Source organism: Oryza sativa, chromosome 7 (genome assembly GCF_034140825.1).
Source record: "Oryza sativa Japonica Group chromosome 7, ASM3414082v1".
Classification (NCBI taxonomy): domain Eukaryota; kingdom Viridiplantae; phylum Streptophyta; class Magnoliopsida; order Poales; family Poaceae; genus Oryza; species Oryza sativa.
The window spans coordinates 28,782,026-28,798,774 of NC_089041.1; the positions used below are offsets into that span (position 1 = coordinate 28,782,026).

A 16,749-nucleotide genomic window follows, 5' to 3' on the forward strand; every position below is an offset into this window, starting at 1 on the left:
TTCCTACCCGATTCAGCCCAAAGGAATGCATAACTGAAAACGATGGCAGTATGGTATGGTTGAAAATTGCTGATAAAAACACAAATATGACTATTTGACAGGAAAAGGACGACCCTGACAGAAGGTAAGCAGCTGTAATCATCCCATCAGCCCATGGCAGCAATTTATAACATGTGAAAATCTGGGGCTTAAAAAACAGAGAAAATGGATTTCATATATAGGGAATAGTACGGAAAGCACACCAGCTTGGTCAATTTCGCAGGCAGATTTGAATCAAATGGGCCAAAATCCACCTACAGTCAATATATTGCTTCCAGCTATACATATAGTATTTGTGTTCAACGAACTGGTACCAACCAACATTTCACCAACTACAGTATCTGTAGACCATAAAATTCCAGAAATGCAGGCTGGGTAAGCGCCACCGCAGGTCAGACTTGTAGTTGATTACCCGAAACCATTGCAGTATGCACAAAAACGTGTGCATATGTGAAATAGCCATTTTTACTCAACGGTCGCCACCATTGCCGTCTAGAGAGATACTCACGGCAACTGGAGCTCACCTCTTTTCCTTTTAACGAACTGACACTACTAGTTTTAGTTTCATTTTGAATATAGCAGGAATAAAAGAAGTTGTATAAGTGTGAAGAACAGTACAAAGAAAAATAAAGTTCAGTAAAGCTAAAGAATAAGCTCTGAGAGTTGTTTTTGCTCCTGCTAGGCTTAGGTTTCGGCATCCTCTTTAATTTTTGCCAATAAGTTTAGCCTCTCTGATTGTTTTCCTACCAAATTTCCCTTGTCTTTAGTAGGATTAATAGGGTGCGGACTCCTTTTTCCAGTAGCTCCTTACTAGTGGCCAGTACCATTCACCAGTCACCACTCATGGACTGTCGTAGTTGTGCTACATATTGTTGATTTGTTCTCCTAGAATAAGGTCCATGTTGATAGTATATCTCATATTCTCTTCGTGTATCCGCATTTCATTTGGAGGTGGAAAGATGTCTTTGGGGTGTGCTGGCATAGTGAGCAAAAGATATTTGTTGGGACAAAATCCAACTAGTGTATTCAATGTGAATTCTGCCCTCAATCGTGAGCAGTGTTTATATATTTATACCGGGATATACAAGAGGAAATTACATTTTTGCCCCTATCCTATAGGCTAATCTAGAGTGGCTGGCTGGTGGGCCAGCCCTCGGGCTCCTAGTAAAATCACCCGTGACAAGGACGGCTGCGCCTATTAGGGAATCGGCGGCGCCCCCGAGGATACTAGCCACTGCCTGGGTAAAGCCGCGCTTCCCGGGTAGTGGCCTGTGCAGGCCCGTCCCTGTCGAGACGCCAGAGGTGGTTGGCGGATACGTAGTGCGTATTTATTGCCCCCCATCACGCCTTTAGGGGTCCACCGTGGCTTCTAGCTTAAGGCCTTCTCAGTCCTTCGTAATCCTAACCAACTCCGGAGATCCGTTAGCAGCCGGAGGTCGATTGGCCCCCAGAGGCCCGATGTCATTGGAGGCTTGTTGGGTTCCGGCGATTCGGTGGCCTCCAGAGACTCCATGGGGCTCCGGCGATCAGGTGGCCTCCAGGGGGGCTCCACGGGGCTTCGGCAGTCGGGTGATCTCCGGAGGCTCCGCGGGCCTCCGACGGCCTGATACCCTCCAGAGTTATAACGGCCTCTCGAGGCTCGATTGACTTGGGGCTCTTGAACGCTTAGTCGCTTTCCCAGGGCGGGTAGCTCCGGGACGGAGGCTGCCTGACGGAGACTAGCTCCGTAATTCCGGAGCCACTCCTCAACAATATTGTTTAGCCAACCACGATTGCTAGTCTGTCAAATAACCACACTCTGTTGTACACAATTAGCCAAGAGAGGATCTTGTATTTCTTCGACGTCCATGGCTTTCATATGATCATCTCATAGTTCGTGTTAACGGAGCCAAAAAAAAAACTACAATTTGTAAGCGAATCCTACCGTGTACTATATGTGCATGCCTTGTGTATTGTTACATAGGATAACCAATTGATCTAGGAGCTAGACAGTTATACCCTTGTTAGGTGAGAGGTTGAGGTCTTGTATCCACATTTTCATGTTCAATGTCTTACTTTAAAGTTCTATTTTTTTTCTAGAGATTGCACAAACTCTTGGTGCAATATCCTTTGGCCGTCTATACCATGCATTCAGGTCGAGTTCCAAAAATCGACAGTGGAACTGGAGCTCACCTCTAACAATGGTAGGCTGTCATGAAAGCTTGCCATCATTGAAGCTTTCTTTTGTTTTCATTTTCTGCATAATACTATCTCACATTCTCATTAGTTAACCAGATTATCTGGTTCCAGCATTTTGTCCCCCTGTTGCTACTTGTGGTACCTTAGAAGAATATAGATAATCTGCTTGGGCCTTGAACTACCGGGCTATACTCAGGAAATGGGCCGGCCACCTACTACAAGCCACTGATCTCCCCCCTTTTATTTGTTCTACGTAGCCACATGACATCCTTCTTCTGTAGCCATCTAGTAGCCACAATTCAGGCTTAGAACAAGTGATCGTATTAAGTATATACGAAATTGACCTGTAGCATGTATTCGATGTTTTTCTCCAACTGAATGCAGTGTCATTGCTCAGCACGACATAGAACAAATTCATGTCCTGCTTGTGTTCTGCAATCAACCAACAAGTTAAATTTTAAAAGTATAATTATAGTATTAAACTGTTAAATGTTAATGTTGCCACTGTGTACCTGGACAGGTAATTAAACTGCATGCGCTTTGAATTTGTCAGTTCGTTTTATTGATCCGAAGTAAACCATATATTAAAACAAAACAGATGTCTGAATTTGTTAGACATGGAACAAAGCTGCAGGTATAGTGAGTGATGCGATTGCTAACCTCCTTCAGAGTTCAGACGTATCTGAAATTCTGAATTTACCTTGTAAGTTACGATGTTTCACTAGCAGCTCCATCTCGAAATGTTCTAGTAACTCTGAATTAACAAAGGGCGCTAATTGACACTGGAAACTCCACTATGATCGTAGAAATCCAAATCTAGAATGGGCAAAAGTGGTACGGTACAAGCATTGCCGGCCTCGACGACCTCGGTTAGTACGATCAGCAGTCTTGATCAACGGCTAAGATTCTTCCTCGTAGATCTGACGACAAAACGGTGATCATTTTTCAAACAAGTCCCTTGTTTGGATCGCTACGAACCTACGACTACGGATCAGACCGATCCGGAATTTTGCAGACAAACACCGTGTTTATTTCCAAAGTTTTTTTTTTCAAACTTCCAAGTTTTTCATCACATCAAAATTTTTCTACATACACAAACTTCCAACTTTTCCGTCACATCGTTCCAATTTCAACCAAACTTCCAATTTTAACGTCTACCAAATCTAAATTGTCTGTTCAGGCTGTAGCTAAAATAAACCTTACCAAATTTTGACTATTTAACAATATTATCAAGTTTTGGTAGAACTTTTTATGTATTTACTAGAATTTGGTAAAAAATTAAATAGATGCACATATTTGACAACTTAAATATGAACAACCCAAATTAGATTGAGGAATCAGAATATTATAATAGAGTAAGTATAAAATCCAATAGTAAAAAAATGCTCTTTATAATGCAGTGGTAAGAGGTGTGTGATTTTAACTCTTAAGTCCCGTGTTCAATCCATCTCGAAAAAAATCTAATAGTAAACAACGATGAAATTTATATATGTCAGTCTTAAACTAATCTAAACATATTCATTTTAAAAATATATTTGTAGTGACGTCTCTCTTCAAATCACGAAAAGATCTAGTATACTAGTAAATAACGATGAAGTTTATATATGTGAACTAATCTAAACTTTGGATTCCGAGGCCTCTTTATTTAGAGTTAGGTTTGTTGGCTTGGACTTTCAAACAGTTTATTGGTTTATATGATTTATAAGCTGGTGATTTAATATTCTAAATTTAGTGGTGGAGTCATACGTGTAGCTCACATAAACAAAAAAAAAAACTTCTCCAACCTAGTTTTTGGCTTAATAGTATTAGAGTGGCTTATAGTTTTAAAAAAGCTAACTTATTTATTTAGGTTTAGATTTTTCGACTTATAGGTTAGTTTATAACTCTGAGTGTGTGGCGCTGTATTCTGTGGAGTCGTATCCCAAGCCAATTTTATTTGCCAAACAAAACATATCCGGCACGGCAGCGCCTGATCCAAACTTGCTAGGGTCGCTGTCAGGCGTGACAAACTGAGCAGTACTCCCCTTCCTTGATTCTGGACAAGATATCCGCGACGACCAGTAGTGGCATCGGCGCATCGCCTCCTCCCCTTCCTTCTCTTCTCTCTCCTAGTCGTCGCCGGCGGGGAGCGAGCGATGCTGACCTCGGGGCTGCTGCGGCCGGTCGACGATGCGCACGCGATCGACGAGGCGGCGCTGCTGCGCTACGCGGCGGAGCACGTCGCCGGGTTCCCCTCCCCGGCGCGGGGGCTGGCCCTGACGCAGTTCGGCCACGGCCAGTCCAACCCCACCTACTGCATCGAGGCCTCCGCCCCCGGCGGGGTCACCGCGCGCTACGTGCTGCGGAAGAAGCCGCCCGGCGCCATCCTCCAGTCCGCCCACGCCGTCGAGCGCGAGTTCCAGGTCGGGGTTTCGTTTCTCTGTCCCCCTCTTCTCGCTTCGATTTGCAGCGTCCCGTGATCGATTTAGCTCCACTTTGTCCGATGGTATGATGGGTACTGGTGATCGATTGAAAGCTCCAGTTTCTCCGATAGTATGATGGATGCCGATCTGATATGATTGGTAGGTAAGGGCGGGCTTGTTTGCTCGAGTCAAAGTGCGAAAGCACTAACGAAAGTGGAATCAGCATTTCCTGGTGAAAAGGCTCAAAAAGTCAGGAGTCATGCGTCCAGATTTCTGAGTTCCATTTGATGATAGTGATGCAAATTACTCTGGAATTATCATGTCGAACTTATTTCACTGATTGAACTACGTAAATCCAGCTGATTAGTGAAAAGTGTACATGTAAAGTGCATATGCTACTGGCTAGGTAGTTTTTTTTTCCTGTTTAGTACTAAGAGAAATACGAAACTGACGAGCGAATGAGCGCTATGAGCTAATTCCTTGAGTTGTGTTTGAATTGGAGCAGGTCCTCAAAGCTTTGGGCACTTACACTGATGTTCCTGTCCCTAAGGTGTTCTGTCTTTGCACTGATGCAAGTGTAATTGGAACTCCTTTCTATATAATGGAGCATCTAGAAGGACTAATATACCCAGACAACAAGTTGACGGTACGCTTCTTGTGAGCATTCTTTGTCTTGCATATTCTTCAGACTGTTGGTATATGCATTACTTACTGGGTGATGATTTAGTATGAAATCTGTACATTTTTACCTATCAGGTAGGCGTATTTCTAGGTCATGAGGTTCCATGTAGCAAATACCGGGCATTTATTCTTCTATGTGCGTAAGGAACACACCAAATGAAACCTAGTATTGGAGTTGATTAAGAAGTTGCTACCTTGCCGTTGGACAGCATCTATGCGACCCTGATTAAACACTAAAATTATAGAAGGCAATAACATAGCAATTTTTCAAATCTTTCCTCCTTACACCATTACAGTTGATGTAGCAGCTGATATGAGAAATCTCACCATCCAATGACGGGTTTATATATGCTCCTTGAAATGTATTCCTTGAACTGATAATGATTGTCTTCATGATGATTTAGTAAAAAGAATTTCTGTGCCCTTTGTTTATGCAGGGAGTAACTCCAACTAAAAGAAAGACTATATATCTTGCAGCTGCTGAAACTTTGGCTGCTATACACAAAGTTGACGTGACTGCAATTGGACTGCAGAAGTATGGGAGAAGAGATAACTATTGCAAAAGACAAGTAGGTGATACCATGTTTCATGGTATTTACCTTATATTTGATTACGCTTATCTCAATCTCTCTGATTCTGATTGCTTTGTAAAAACAAAACAAAACTCCATTCATTTCTGTTGTCATTGAGTTGCATAATATAGTTTTTTGGGCATCGGTACAGTTAACAGCTGAGCTGAATGTAACTCTAGAATCTTCTCTCCCCATTTTTTTTGTTTATTTTAACTGGGGTCAGGCCATAGCTCCTAGGCCAAGGAAAGGAATTGGATACTCCTAGGTGGTGTATCAGTAGTATACTAATATTCTTAATCTATAAGTGAAATATGCATATAGACATGTAGTTTCTCGTGAGTTTTGAGTATCACTTGCTTATGTGAGTACAGCAATGGATTGCCTGTTCCCAGCTGTTACAACCTATGATTTGATCACTTTAAGTTCAAGAGGAGAGTTTTAGTTGTCATGTTGTGATTTGTGAATGATGATTGCTGTGATAATCCATTTGCATCTGAAGATAGTTAACCTATTCTGGTTTAGGTAGAAAGATGGGGGAGGCAATATCTCTCTTCCACTGGTGAAGGGAAGCCTGCTCGTTACCAGAAGATGCTTGATCTAGCTCATTGGTTGAAAGAACATATACCAAAAGAAGATTCATCGGCAGGATTTGGAACAGGTCTTGTTCATGGTGATTACCGTGTTGATAATCTTGTTTTTCATCCAACAGAGGTTTGCATCTTTTTTGGCATCATAAGTATTTATGCATTTCATCAAAAACAAGTATTTATGCAATCTTCTAATGCATCACGGGCATATTACTAGTTGTTTAAGTTCTTCAACATACCACTTCTCATGCAGGACCGAGTTATTGGTGTACTTGATTGGGAACTATCTACTTTGGGTAATCAAATGTGTGATGTTGCATACAGCTCTTTGGTATGAAGCACTTTATATTTTTAAAATATTGTTATGCATCCTTTTTATGTTGTGTTTTTGTGCTGTTATTAGACAGTCTTAACTCTTGAAAGAAACATTAAGGAATGATATGTCTTAACTGAATTTAGTTATATAGTATATATAAATGAGGAGTATACATAGTAATTTCTTTTAGTCACTCTAATACTTTGATAGCATTTGTATTTAATTCCAGAGATCTTGACATTTTTTCTGGCCATAGTTGGTAACAACCAGAGAAATATGTGCATACATACCCCAATTAGAAACAAAGCTGGCATGCATATTAATTTTTCAATTGATTTAGTGTAATATTTCTTGCATGATAGACTTACATTTGATATGGAATCAGCTTGCAGCATGTCAATATGTTTACAAAGCAACTATATCTGCTAGCACTGAGTACATATCTTTGGAATTTTGGATTTGCTATTATCTCAACATGCTATATTTGCTACTCCACTATCAATGTCCCTACTTTCTAACCACACCTTGTACCAATAACTAATCAATTATGTCTGATAGCACTTAAATTGATTCGTAGTACTAGGATGTGTCCCATCCATCCAAAATCCCTTATATTTTGGGACGGACGGAGTATGTTTTACTATGTGTTCAATGGTATTATTAATCACTTTGATCTTGATTATTATGATTTGTACGTGCAGCCGTATATTATTGATGCAACAACTAGTACAGGTTATTCTTATGGTGGATTTGAATATACTGGCATTCCAGATGGCATTCCCCCACTGGAAGAGTACCTCGCTGCATACTGCTCTATCTCTGTAAGAATCACGTCTCCTACATCTTGGTCTACAAGTTATTCTTATGGTGGAGTTGAACAACATCTTGATACTGGCTGAATATATACACCAAACTTATTGCTTCTTTATTCCTCATTAATCATTATATTCTTTAAAATTGTTTCTCAGGCAAGACCCTGGCCGGCTGCAAGTTGGAAGTTTTATGTTGCCTTTTCGCTTTTTCGAGGGGCATCTATATATGCAGGAGTATATCACAGATGGACTATGGTACTTATCTGTAACCCTTGAAATCTAATTCTGCTTATATATTCTAATTTATTTGAGCTGTCACACAGGGTAATGCTTCAGGTGGTGAGCGTGCTAGATTTTCTGGCAAGATTGCTAATGCTATGGTTGACCGTGCCTGGGATATCATAAATAGAGAAAATGTCCTGAGAGAACAGCCTGCTAGGGGTAATTATATTTTATAATCTCTCCACAGTCCATACCATATGGTTGGCGAGTGCAAATGCTGCTTATTTTTTTCTTAAATTTCTATGGTTATTTCGTAATAATAGTGTTGGCAAAGACATGAAAAATGTGGTTATATTTCTTTATTCTTTCCAAGTCTAATAAAAAAAATTAACTTCTTTACTTTTAATATCAGGTATGCATGCCTCAAATGGCCCATCGCAAGAATTCCAAAGAAAGCATGAAGGATCAATTTCGACAAAAGATCAAGGAAAATTTGTTCCTAGTGAAAAGGTTATGCAGCTTCGAAACAAATTGATGAAGTTTATGGAAGATTACATATACCCGATGGAGAGTGAGTTCTATAAACGCGCACATTCGACCTCAAGGTGGACAATTCATCCAGAAGAAGAAAAACTAAAAGCCTTAGCAAAGAGAGAGGGACTATGGAACTTGTTTATTCCGGTAACTTTCCCTTTTTTTATATTAAAACCTTAAGGCCCTTCATTTTTTTCCTGATACATTGATTCATCACACATATTTGTCGTGTTAGTACTGTAGACTGCATTTATTTTGGACTTTCTTCTTCTAATCAAAATGTTTGATCTGCAGCTAGACAGTGCTGCTAGAGCAAGAGAGCTTCTGTTTGAGGACATGTCTCATGGTTCTCCTGGAAGTTCTGAGGAGCTTTTGCTAGGTGCAGGTCTCACAAATCTTGAATATGGATATCTATGTGAGATTATGGGCCGTTCAATTTGGGCTCCACAAATATTTAACTGTGGTCCACCTGATACAGGCAACATGGAGGTAAGATACAAATTATCATATTTTTTTATAAGAAAGACTTTAAAATACATTCAAGTATCTTGTTAATAGAGCATATGTTGAGGAGCAACACTCCATATCTCCACCTTGTTATAGGTCCTGTTGAGATATGGGACTAAGGAGCAACAAAAGCAGTGGCTTGTTCCTTTGTTGGAAGGGAAAATTCGTTCTGGATTTGCAATGACAGAACCACAAGTTGCATCTTCAGATGCAACAAACATCGAGTGTTCAATATCAAGGTGAGAAAAAAGGGAAATATTTGCATGCATTTTGTTGCCAGTCCTTGAGGCTGTTGTTCTTTAATTACAAGTTATTATCTACTTTAAGGGCTAACAGACCTAATTCAGTGTTTATTCGGGAAACTAATGATACTGTACTTCTTACCACTATCTTGGACATTGTGTAGTTTAAGCTGTTTACGTTGTGCTTACTCGCAAGTTATTTGCTCTTGACAGGCAAGGAGATTTCTATGTGATAAATGGAACGAAATGGTGGACCAGTGGGGCTATGGATCCAAGGTGCCAAATTCTTGTATTAATGGTAATTGCAACATTTATCAATGAATGCATGCTGTCAATAGTTCAATTTTTTTATTTTAATATTAAAGCTGTTTGTTTCTCTATATACAGGGGAAGACAGATTTTTCTGCACCTAAACATAAACAGCAATCGATGATTTTAGTTGATGTCAAAACACCTGGAGTGCAGATAAGGAGACCGTTGTTAGTATTTGGTTTCGATGATGCACCTCATGGGCATGCAGAGATTACTTTTGAGAATGTGCGCGTTCCAGCCACAAATATTCTCCTTGGGGAAGGCCGGGGTTTTGAGATTGCTCAGGTAAGCCGTATTCTGCATCTTGTACCAATTATGCTACTGTAATATGTGCTCTCCACATCATATTTAAGATGCTTTGCAGGGAAGACTAGGCCCTGGAAGATTACATCATTGCATGAGACTAATAGGGGCAGCAGAACGTGGCATGAATTTGATGGTCGAGAGGGCCTTAAGTAGGACCACTTTTGGAAAAAAGATTGCGCAACATGGTTCCTTTTTAGCAGATCTGGCGAAGGTATGACCTGTTTATCTGCTTAACCATGGTCTTTTATGAAGTTCCATCATTTTTTCTATTGCTCAGTTCAGGAGTGTCCTAAAATATTTTTAGTGCATTTTCCTGTTGTGTTCTGTTATTTGCATTCCTTGACATGTACGTGGAATCCAGTGCCGGGTAGAACTGGAGCAGGCTAGACTTCTGGTGCTTGAAGCAGCCGATCAACTTGACCGACATGGGAACAAGAAAGCTCGTGGTATCCTTGCAATGGCCAAGGTGAGTCAAGGATCAGCACCTTCTTTCTAATCGTTTCTAGCAAGAACAGAAGTTCAGTGAAATATGGCCTCATGTAGGTGGCAGCTCCAAATATGGCCCTGAAAGTGCTTGACATGGCAATGCAAGTTCATGGTGGTGCTGGTCTCTCATCAGACACAGTTCTATCACATCTATGGGCAACTGCTAGGACACTGAGGATCGCCGACGGCCCTGATGAAGTTCATCTTGGGACAATCGCTAAGCTGGAGCTGCAAAGAGCAAGGATGTAGTCTCGCGTCATCAGGATGCCGCCCAGATTTCATGAATAATAAATACTAGGGGAGAGGGAAATCGTTGTGTAACATGTCCCCGTTTTTATTGAACGAAATTGGAAATGACACTACGATAGTTGTCACTTGTATAGAATGGTTGATATGTGGCGTGAAATTTGTGGATGTTGTACTGCGGGTATTACTTCAACTGTTAGCTATTGCACTGTCATCTGTCCATAATTCGACACCAACAAACAACCGTACCTTGTTGTACAGCAGAGACGAATAAGAGCTCAGAAGCAATGAACCTATCCCCTTCCAATGATTAGCCTTCGGCCATTGTAGGCTTCAACCCTCGTAACAAAACACTTGGTGGTGATGGCCTGGTGGTAGCTCCAGGTTTACTACAAATTATCTTAAACCTGTGATGAGCTACTCTTATTCCAAAAAGGACCAAAACCAGTATAAGACCCAAAAATCCCCATCTCCAGAGACTGTCCAGAAGCCACCACTTTCAGCTCAACCCCAAGATGTAGGGGAACGAGCTGGAGTTGAGCCAGAGGTCACCCTGCACGAAGTTGAGCACGGTGAAGTTGGCCGCGTCGGTGGCGTTGGTGAGCACGTGGTACCCCGGCCACGACACCCTCGCCGACGTGTCGGCGCCGTCGCCGCGGTTCATGTACTCGGCGTAGTAGAGCGTGTCGAGCGCGAAGCTGCCGTTCCACTCGAGCCACCCCCTGGGGTGTATCAGGCTGTCGATCTTGGACTGCAGGAACACCGTGCGCGAGTAGGTCTTCCACGGGCGGCCGAGGTAGGAGGAGAAGTTGGCCTGGACGGGGACGAGGTCGGCGGCGGCGGCGACCTTGCAGCCCTGGATGGCGATGCCGGTGTTCTGGTTGGGGTCCTCCCGGCCCTGCGCCGTGAACACATTCTTCTGGTTGGGGTCCGGGCGGCGCGCGTAGAGGTTGCAGTTCTGGAGCACGACGGCGGCGTCGCCGAAGATGAAGTCCACCGTGCCGTAGATGTCGCAGTCGCGGTAGAACTGGCGAAGCGAGTGCGCGTACAGCGTGTCCTGGTAGCCCGCGAAGCTGCACCGGTAGAACGCCGACAGGTCGGCGTTCACCCGCAGCGCCACCGCCTGGTGCTTGCTCGGCCCCGCCGCGTTCTCCACCGTTATGTCCCGCGCCAGAAACCCCGTGCCCACCACGGCTGCAACAACCACACCACAATTTTTTTCACACTGTCAGTTTATTACACACGACGCTCCACAGCTCACGTGAGCACGCATGATCGATGCAACGTTGATATCGCGATGTGGTACTACATGTCCTATGGCCTAGCAACAGCAGCCGAGAGACGACACAGACAACTGCATTCATAGTGCGGACGTTCGTACGTGGGCGATCCGGCGATGATGAGTAGTAGTACTACTATTGCTACTACGTGCAAACATTGGCCATGGCACCGACGAAACGCATTAACCTCCACCGACACACGACAGTGGCGTGTCAACCACATCCCGTCTCGCTGAGCCGGAGTTAAGGCCACGATGCTCTCCCGCTGCGGGGAGCGTCGCCTCAGCCGCTACTGCAGTAATGCAGTTACGAGCCATATCGATCTGTTCTTAAAAAAAGAGCCATATCGATCGGTTTCAAAAAAAATTTGTTAAGCTCCCATGGTTTGTACCGTGCGCGTGTTCATGTCGAGCAACCAGCAGGCAAAGCCACGCGAATTGGTACGGCGTCTAGTGTCACTTTGCTGTTGGTACTTAGCTAATGTGGCATCTTGGTCATAACCAATAAGCCTCAAAGATCAGATTCACCTCCAACGAACACGATCATGGCTGGTCAATTTCTACTCCATTGCCACTGGATTGTGAGTGCTATAACTGATTGTTGGTATGAATGTGTGATATGCCTGTGCATGTATGCCTTCGCTCTTAATTTCTTCTAGAGAAGCAGCTTGGAGGATGGGGCAAACCCGGCATCCCCACAGGGGACCAGCTAGTGCTGATCGACACCAGTTCACATCCAACCAACGAAAAAGGGAAAAATGATGTAAAAAAGAAGAAGAAAAGAAGAGATCCGAGAAAGTTTTTAGTATTCCATGGTGTTATAATTGGCTACCCTTTTGTACAAGTGGTTGAATGCGCTCAGATCAGAGAGTTGCTCAGGCCAACAAGCCAATGTTGTTTCTTGTTTGCAGCCTTTTAGGCAGAGCACGCATATGCATCTCGATTTTGCAAATTGCAGTGCTCGATCGCCAGCCACGCGTTTAATGGCTAATTCCCCCCTCACCTAACCATTCCCGTGCTGCATAACTCCAAATGCCAAGAGCCCAAGAGCAAGAAGAAACTGTGCCTGTACGTACTCCTAGCACTGTACTGTAGGGTAAATAGTATAATGTCATCTTGCATTGAAAACCACCTCCTGGCCCGGTGTGTTTGGTACCAGGTGATGGGTGATAAATTGGTTTTGTATTGACCAATCCGTAATCAAATCCTCTATCTACAATGAGACTTGATTCAAACTTGCTAGTATTCTTCGCAAAGTCTCGCTGAAGTGTCTTACGTTTGTGATTTACTGATTCCTAGAGCTCAACCTTAATTCTGCGTGCTTACAACAAGCAAAACCATGCGTACTTGACAGCGATACACGTGACCGATGTAGTCTACGTAGTACTTACGTACGTACACTCGCTCACGAGCTGGGCCATGTACTACAAACTAGGTACAACAACTGATTGGTTTGTCGGCAACTCGACATCCCCCGATCGAACCAACCGACGCGCGCGGCTGCTGGAAAAAACGGACCAGAGGCGTGCGTGGGATACCTGCGATTTGGGCGGCGTCACCCACACAAACGACAGCGCCTCGTGCCAAACAGGATGAGATTATATTGGCCCCTCTCATCCATGGGCAACTCGCAGTAATTTAACTACACGTTGGAACACGTACGATGATCTAGATCGAGTTCACTTCTCACCGGTGTGCATGCAAAAAAAGGTTTGGAAAATTGGTTCACGAATTGAGCAAAAGGATTGGTTACCGAGCGTGGCAGAGCGGAAGGTGGTGGAGTTGTCGACGACGTTGCGGCTGGCCTTGATGACGGTCTTCCACGTGCCGTCGCCGACGAACATGATGTTGGTCTTCTCGCTCCCGACCTCCACGTTCTCGAAGTACCCGCCGGCCTTGATGTATATCACGTACCGCGTCTCGCTGTTGTTCGGCGCCGCCGCCACCGCCTCGCTCACCGTCGTGAACTTCCCGCTCCCGTCCTTCGCCACCACCACGTCCGCCGCCACCTGCTGCTGCAGCCGCCTCCGGTCCGACGCCGACACCCACGACGGGAACCCGCGTCGCACGCGGCCGTACCCTTCCAATGGCTCCTCCTCCGCCCCGCGCCGCCGCTGGGTCGGGAGGCGCCGCACCATGGCGAGCGAGTTGGAGACCAGGTGGGCGACGTGGTAGATGCGGCCCTGGATGAACGGCCGGACGCGCCCGTCCTCCGAGGCGGACGGCCCGGCGAACCCGTCGAGGCAGGTGTACTGGTTCGTCATCGCCGCCGACAGCACGGTCTGCACGCCGGCGGCGGACTCCTCGGCGGTGCTGTTCCCGGCGGAGAGCTCCGCGGCCGCCGTGCCCAGCAGGTCCAGCGTGTGCCCGAACAGCTCGAGGCAGTCGGACAGCGCGAGGCGGTCGCGCGTGCGCAGCTGCCGCGGCCGCTGGAGGTAGGACGTGCAGTTGGACGACGACGCGCGCACCGCCGACGCGGCGCGCCCCACGACCTCGGAGATCACGTCCCGGAGCGGCTTCCGCGCGAGGTTCGGGATGGTGGACAGCGTCGACACGCAGACGTCCCGGTGGAGCGTCCCGGCGCAATGCCGGTCCACGGCGGCCGCGTGCTCGGCATCGGCATTCCTCTCGCCGCCGTCTGCTGCAAGAAGCACGCGCGCGCGGTGGCCGTCGTCGTCAGCGACGGCGAATGCCTTGTGCGCGGTGGAGAGCAAGCTGAGCAGCAGCAGCAGCAGCAGAAGGGAGAGGAAGGTGGTGGCGAGGAGAAGCGGCCGGTGCTTGGTTCTTGGAGGTGGCATTGGCGTTTCTGCGGTGGATTGGACGGGATGGCCGTAGCAAACGTGACAAGGACTGACAGTGTGCTAGTGTGAGTGAGCCCTGCAGCGAGCTGAGCCTAACTTTTTATACTATGTAGCGTTTTGGTTGCTGATGCTACTGCTATCTGCTAGGAATCTATGGTTTTCATGTCCTGTACATTGACTCGCCAGTCATGATCCATACATTTCGTTATTAAGCTTAGTTAGTTATGCTTCCTGCTTGTGCTAAATGAACACTTTTCTCTCCGTTAGTTAACGAGGGAGGAAATAGTACTGAAACTTTATTGGCTACTATGACTTATGAACAACTTGTTATGACTAGCTGCAATAGGTACCATGGACATCGAAAATTGTCTGGTCCTCAGCTGGCTCTGGTCCAGTCAGTTGGATAATCCTCTACAGAAGCAGACCACGCACCCAATCAAGCTAATAACTAATCTAGTAGCTGGCTAACTAACTTCCTCAAAGAAAAATGATCAAAAGGTACATCTTAGCGTCATGACGCACTAGCGTTAGTGTACTTACACGTACGAAATGTGAATTAGGAGCAACTGACATTGTTAATTCATACTTTGTCATTCATTTGCGGTCTAGTGTTCTCAATTTATGTTTTTGTGGGCAAGTATAAACAATATACTACTATGTTCTTTCCAGGTGGTACTAAATGAAATCTTTTTTTTAGAACCATTTTTCCTTTTTTTTTTCTTAACCTGCTACAACGAGAAGAACTCTTCTTCTAGAGCACTAAGGATGAACTTCATACAGCTCGTAGGAGTTGTTAGTTGCAACGGCTACGGACTACCAAATGAGATCATTAATGGACAGGAATATGCTGCAGGATGCAAATGGGCAGCAACGGTTGGTGCAATAGTATGATTATACTACGAAGATAAACGTACTGTTTCACAAGTACAAGAACTGAATTGTGCTGCCAGAGCCGGACCTCCCGTGCTTCACGAGTGCATTTACGTGCCAAGAACATGCCTGAGACGACGCGCCTTGGGTTGTATCTTTTGTTTTATTTTACTTGCAAACTCGTGTTGATGTTGGATTCGTCTTTGACTTGGAGGGGCACGTACAGATGTTCTTGGCACAAAGGTCAAATCAACCATGTGATGTGAAGCAACCTGTGTGCATATATACAATCTCTTCAATCCCGGCTTGTTCTGATGAGCATGCCAAGATTAAACCGACCTGTGAGTCTGTGGCAAACAATTCTTTTTGGACCGGGCATGTTCTTAGCATTGTCATATGTAAGCTAGTATAGGCCAGCAGAGAATTATTCAGACTGGAGTAGACAGTCACATTCACCCCACTGAAATAATCCGGGACAAACACATGCGTATACCGTCCACGAGAAGAGACGAAATGAACATGCAAACATCCGCAGAAAGATTGCAAGATTCTCTCTATCTATGTAGAGATAGGACTAGTGGAGTATTAATACGACTTTCTTCTTCATATTTCCCTAAGTAGACGCGTGATACTGCTAATTACTATTTCCTCCATTTCACAATATAAGTTATTCTAATATTTTCCACATTTATATTGATGTTAATGAATCTAGACATATATATCTATCTAGATTCATTAATATCAATATAAATGTGAGAAATACTAAATTACTTACATTGTGAAACAGAGGAAGTAATAATAAAATACTCCAGCACTACTAGTATCAAATGTAGTGCCATGCATTTGATAGTAGGGCACTAGTACTATTACTGCCATACACCAAACGGAAGAAACAGTGGGAAGAAACAGAGCAAGCTAGACAGCATGGAGAAGAAAGGCGAGCGACAGTAGTGGCGTTCGTCCTGGCTCCCAACACAAACACAACAACGGGCGACGAGCGGCGGAGTGCTCACATGCTAATGTATGTGCGATTCTGCGCACGGCACAGCCGCATGCCCCCATTTGGCCCCCCATTCCTATGCGTGGCAGCAAGTCGCCCGCGGCTTTTCTCGCCGTTTTCAATTCGGTCCCACCGGCAGCTGCGCACACACCGACGCATCGCATCCCATTCGCTCGGTCAGATACAAAAAGAGGCAGAAAACTGATCAGTTGCTATCGTTTTTACTCGTCCGATGTGGTACCCTTGTTGCTCAGTCGTGTTCCCAACGGCATACAAAAAATGTACTTGCAAATAGCAGAGGACGAAAGGCCAAAAAGCCAAAAAGCAACGACGCTTCGGACATGAGCTGGTAGGCGG

At 44.8% G+C, this 16,749-nt stretch overlaps 2 protein-coding genes across 2 annotated transcripts; one reads left to right on the forward strand and one right to left on the reverse strand.

Moving 5' to 3' along the window:
• The first annotated feature begins 4,220 nt into the window (after positions 1-4,220).
• Positions 4,221-10,629, forward strand: LOC4344267 (probable acyl-CoA dehydrogenase IBR3). Its single transcript, XM_015791610.3, has 16 exons — positions 4,221-4,619; positions 5,125-5,265; positions 5,738-5,869; positions 6,395-6,583; positions 6,713-6,790; positions 7,477-7,596; positions 7,744-7,842; positions 7,911-8,028; positions 8,222-8,490; positions 8,638-8,832; positions 8,947-9,089; positions 9,306-9,390; positions 9,480-9,689; positions 9,769-9,921; positions 10,072-10,176; positions 10,254-10,629. The coding sequence occupies exons 1-16, from the start codon at positions 4,353-4,355 to the stop codon at positions 10,443-10,445; spliced, it is 2,496 nt and encodes an 831-aa protein (XP_015647096.1). The 5' UTR covers positions 4,221-4,352; the 3' UTR covers positions 10,446-10,629.
• A 94-nt stretch (positions 10,630-10,723) lies between these two features.
• On the reverse strand, positions 10,724-14,593 carry LOC4344268 (pectinesterase). Its single transcript, XM_015791611.3, has 2 exons — positions 13,475-14,593; positions 10,724-11,636 (listed from the first exon to the last, which is right to left on the reverse strand). The coding sequence occupies exons 1-2, from the start codon at positions 14,517-14,519 to the stop codon at positions 10,942-10,944; spliced, it is 1,740 nt and encodes a 579-aa protein (XP_015647097.1). The 5' UTR covers positions 14,520-14,593; the 3' UTR covers positions 10,724-10,941.
• Positions 14,594-16,749: the final 2,156 nt, after the last annotated feature.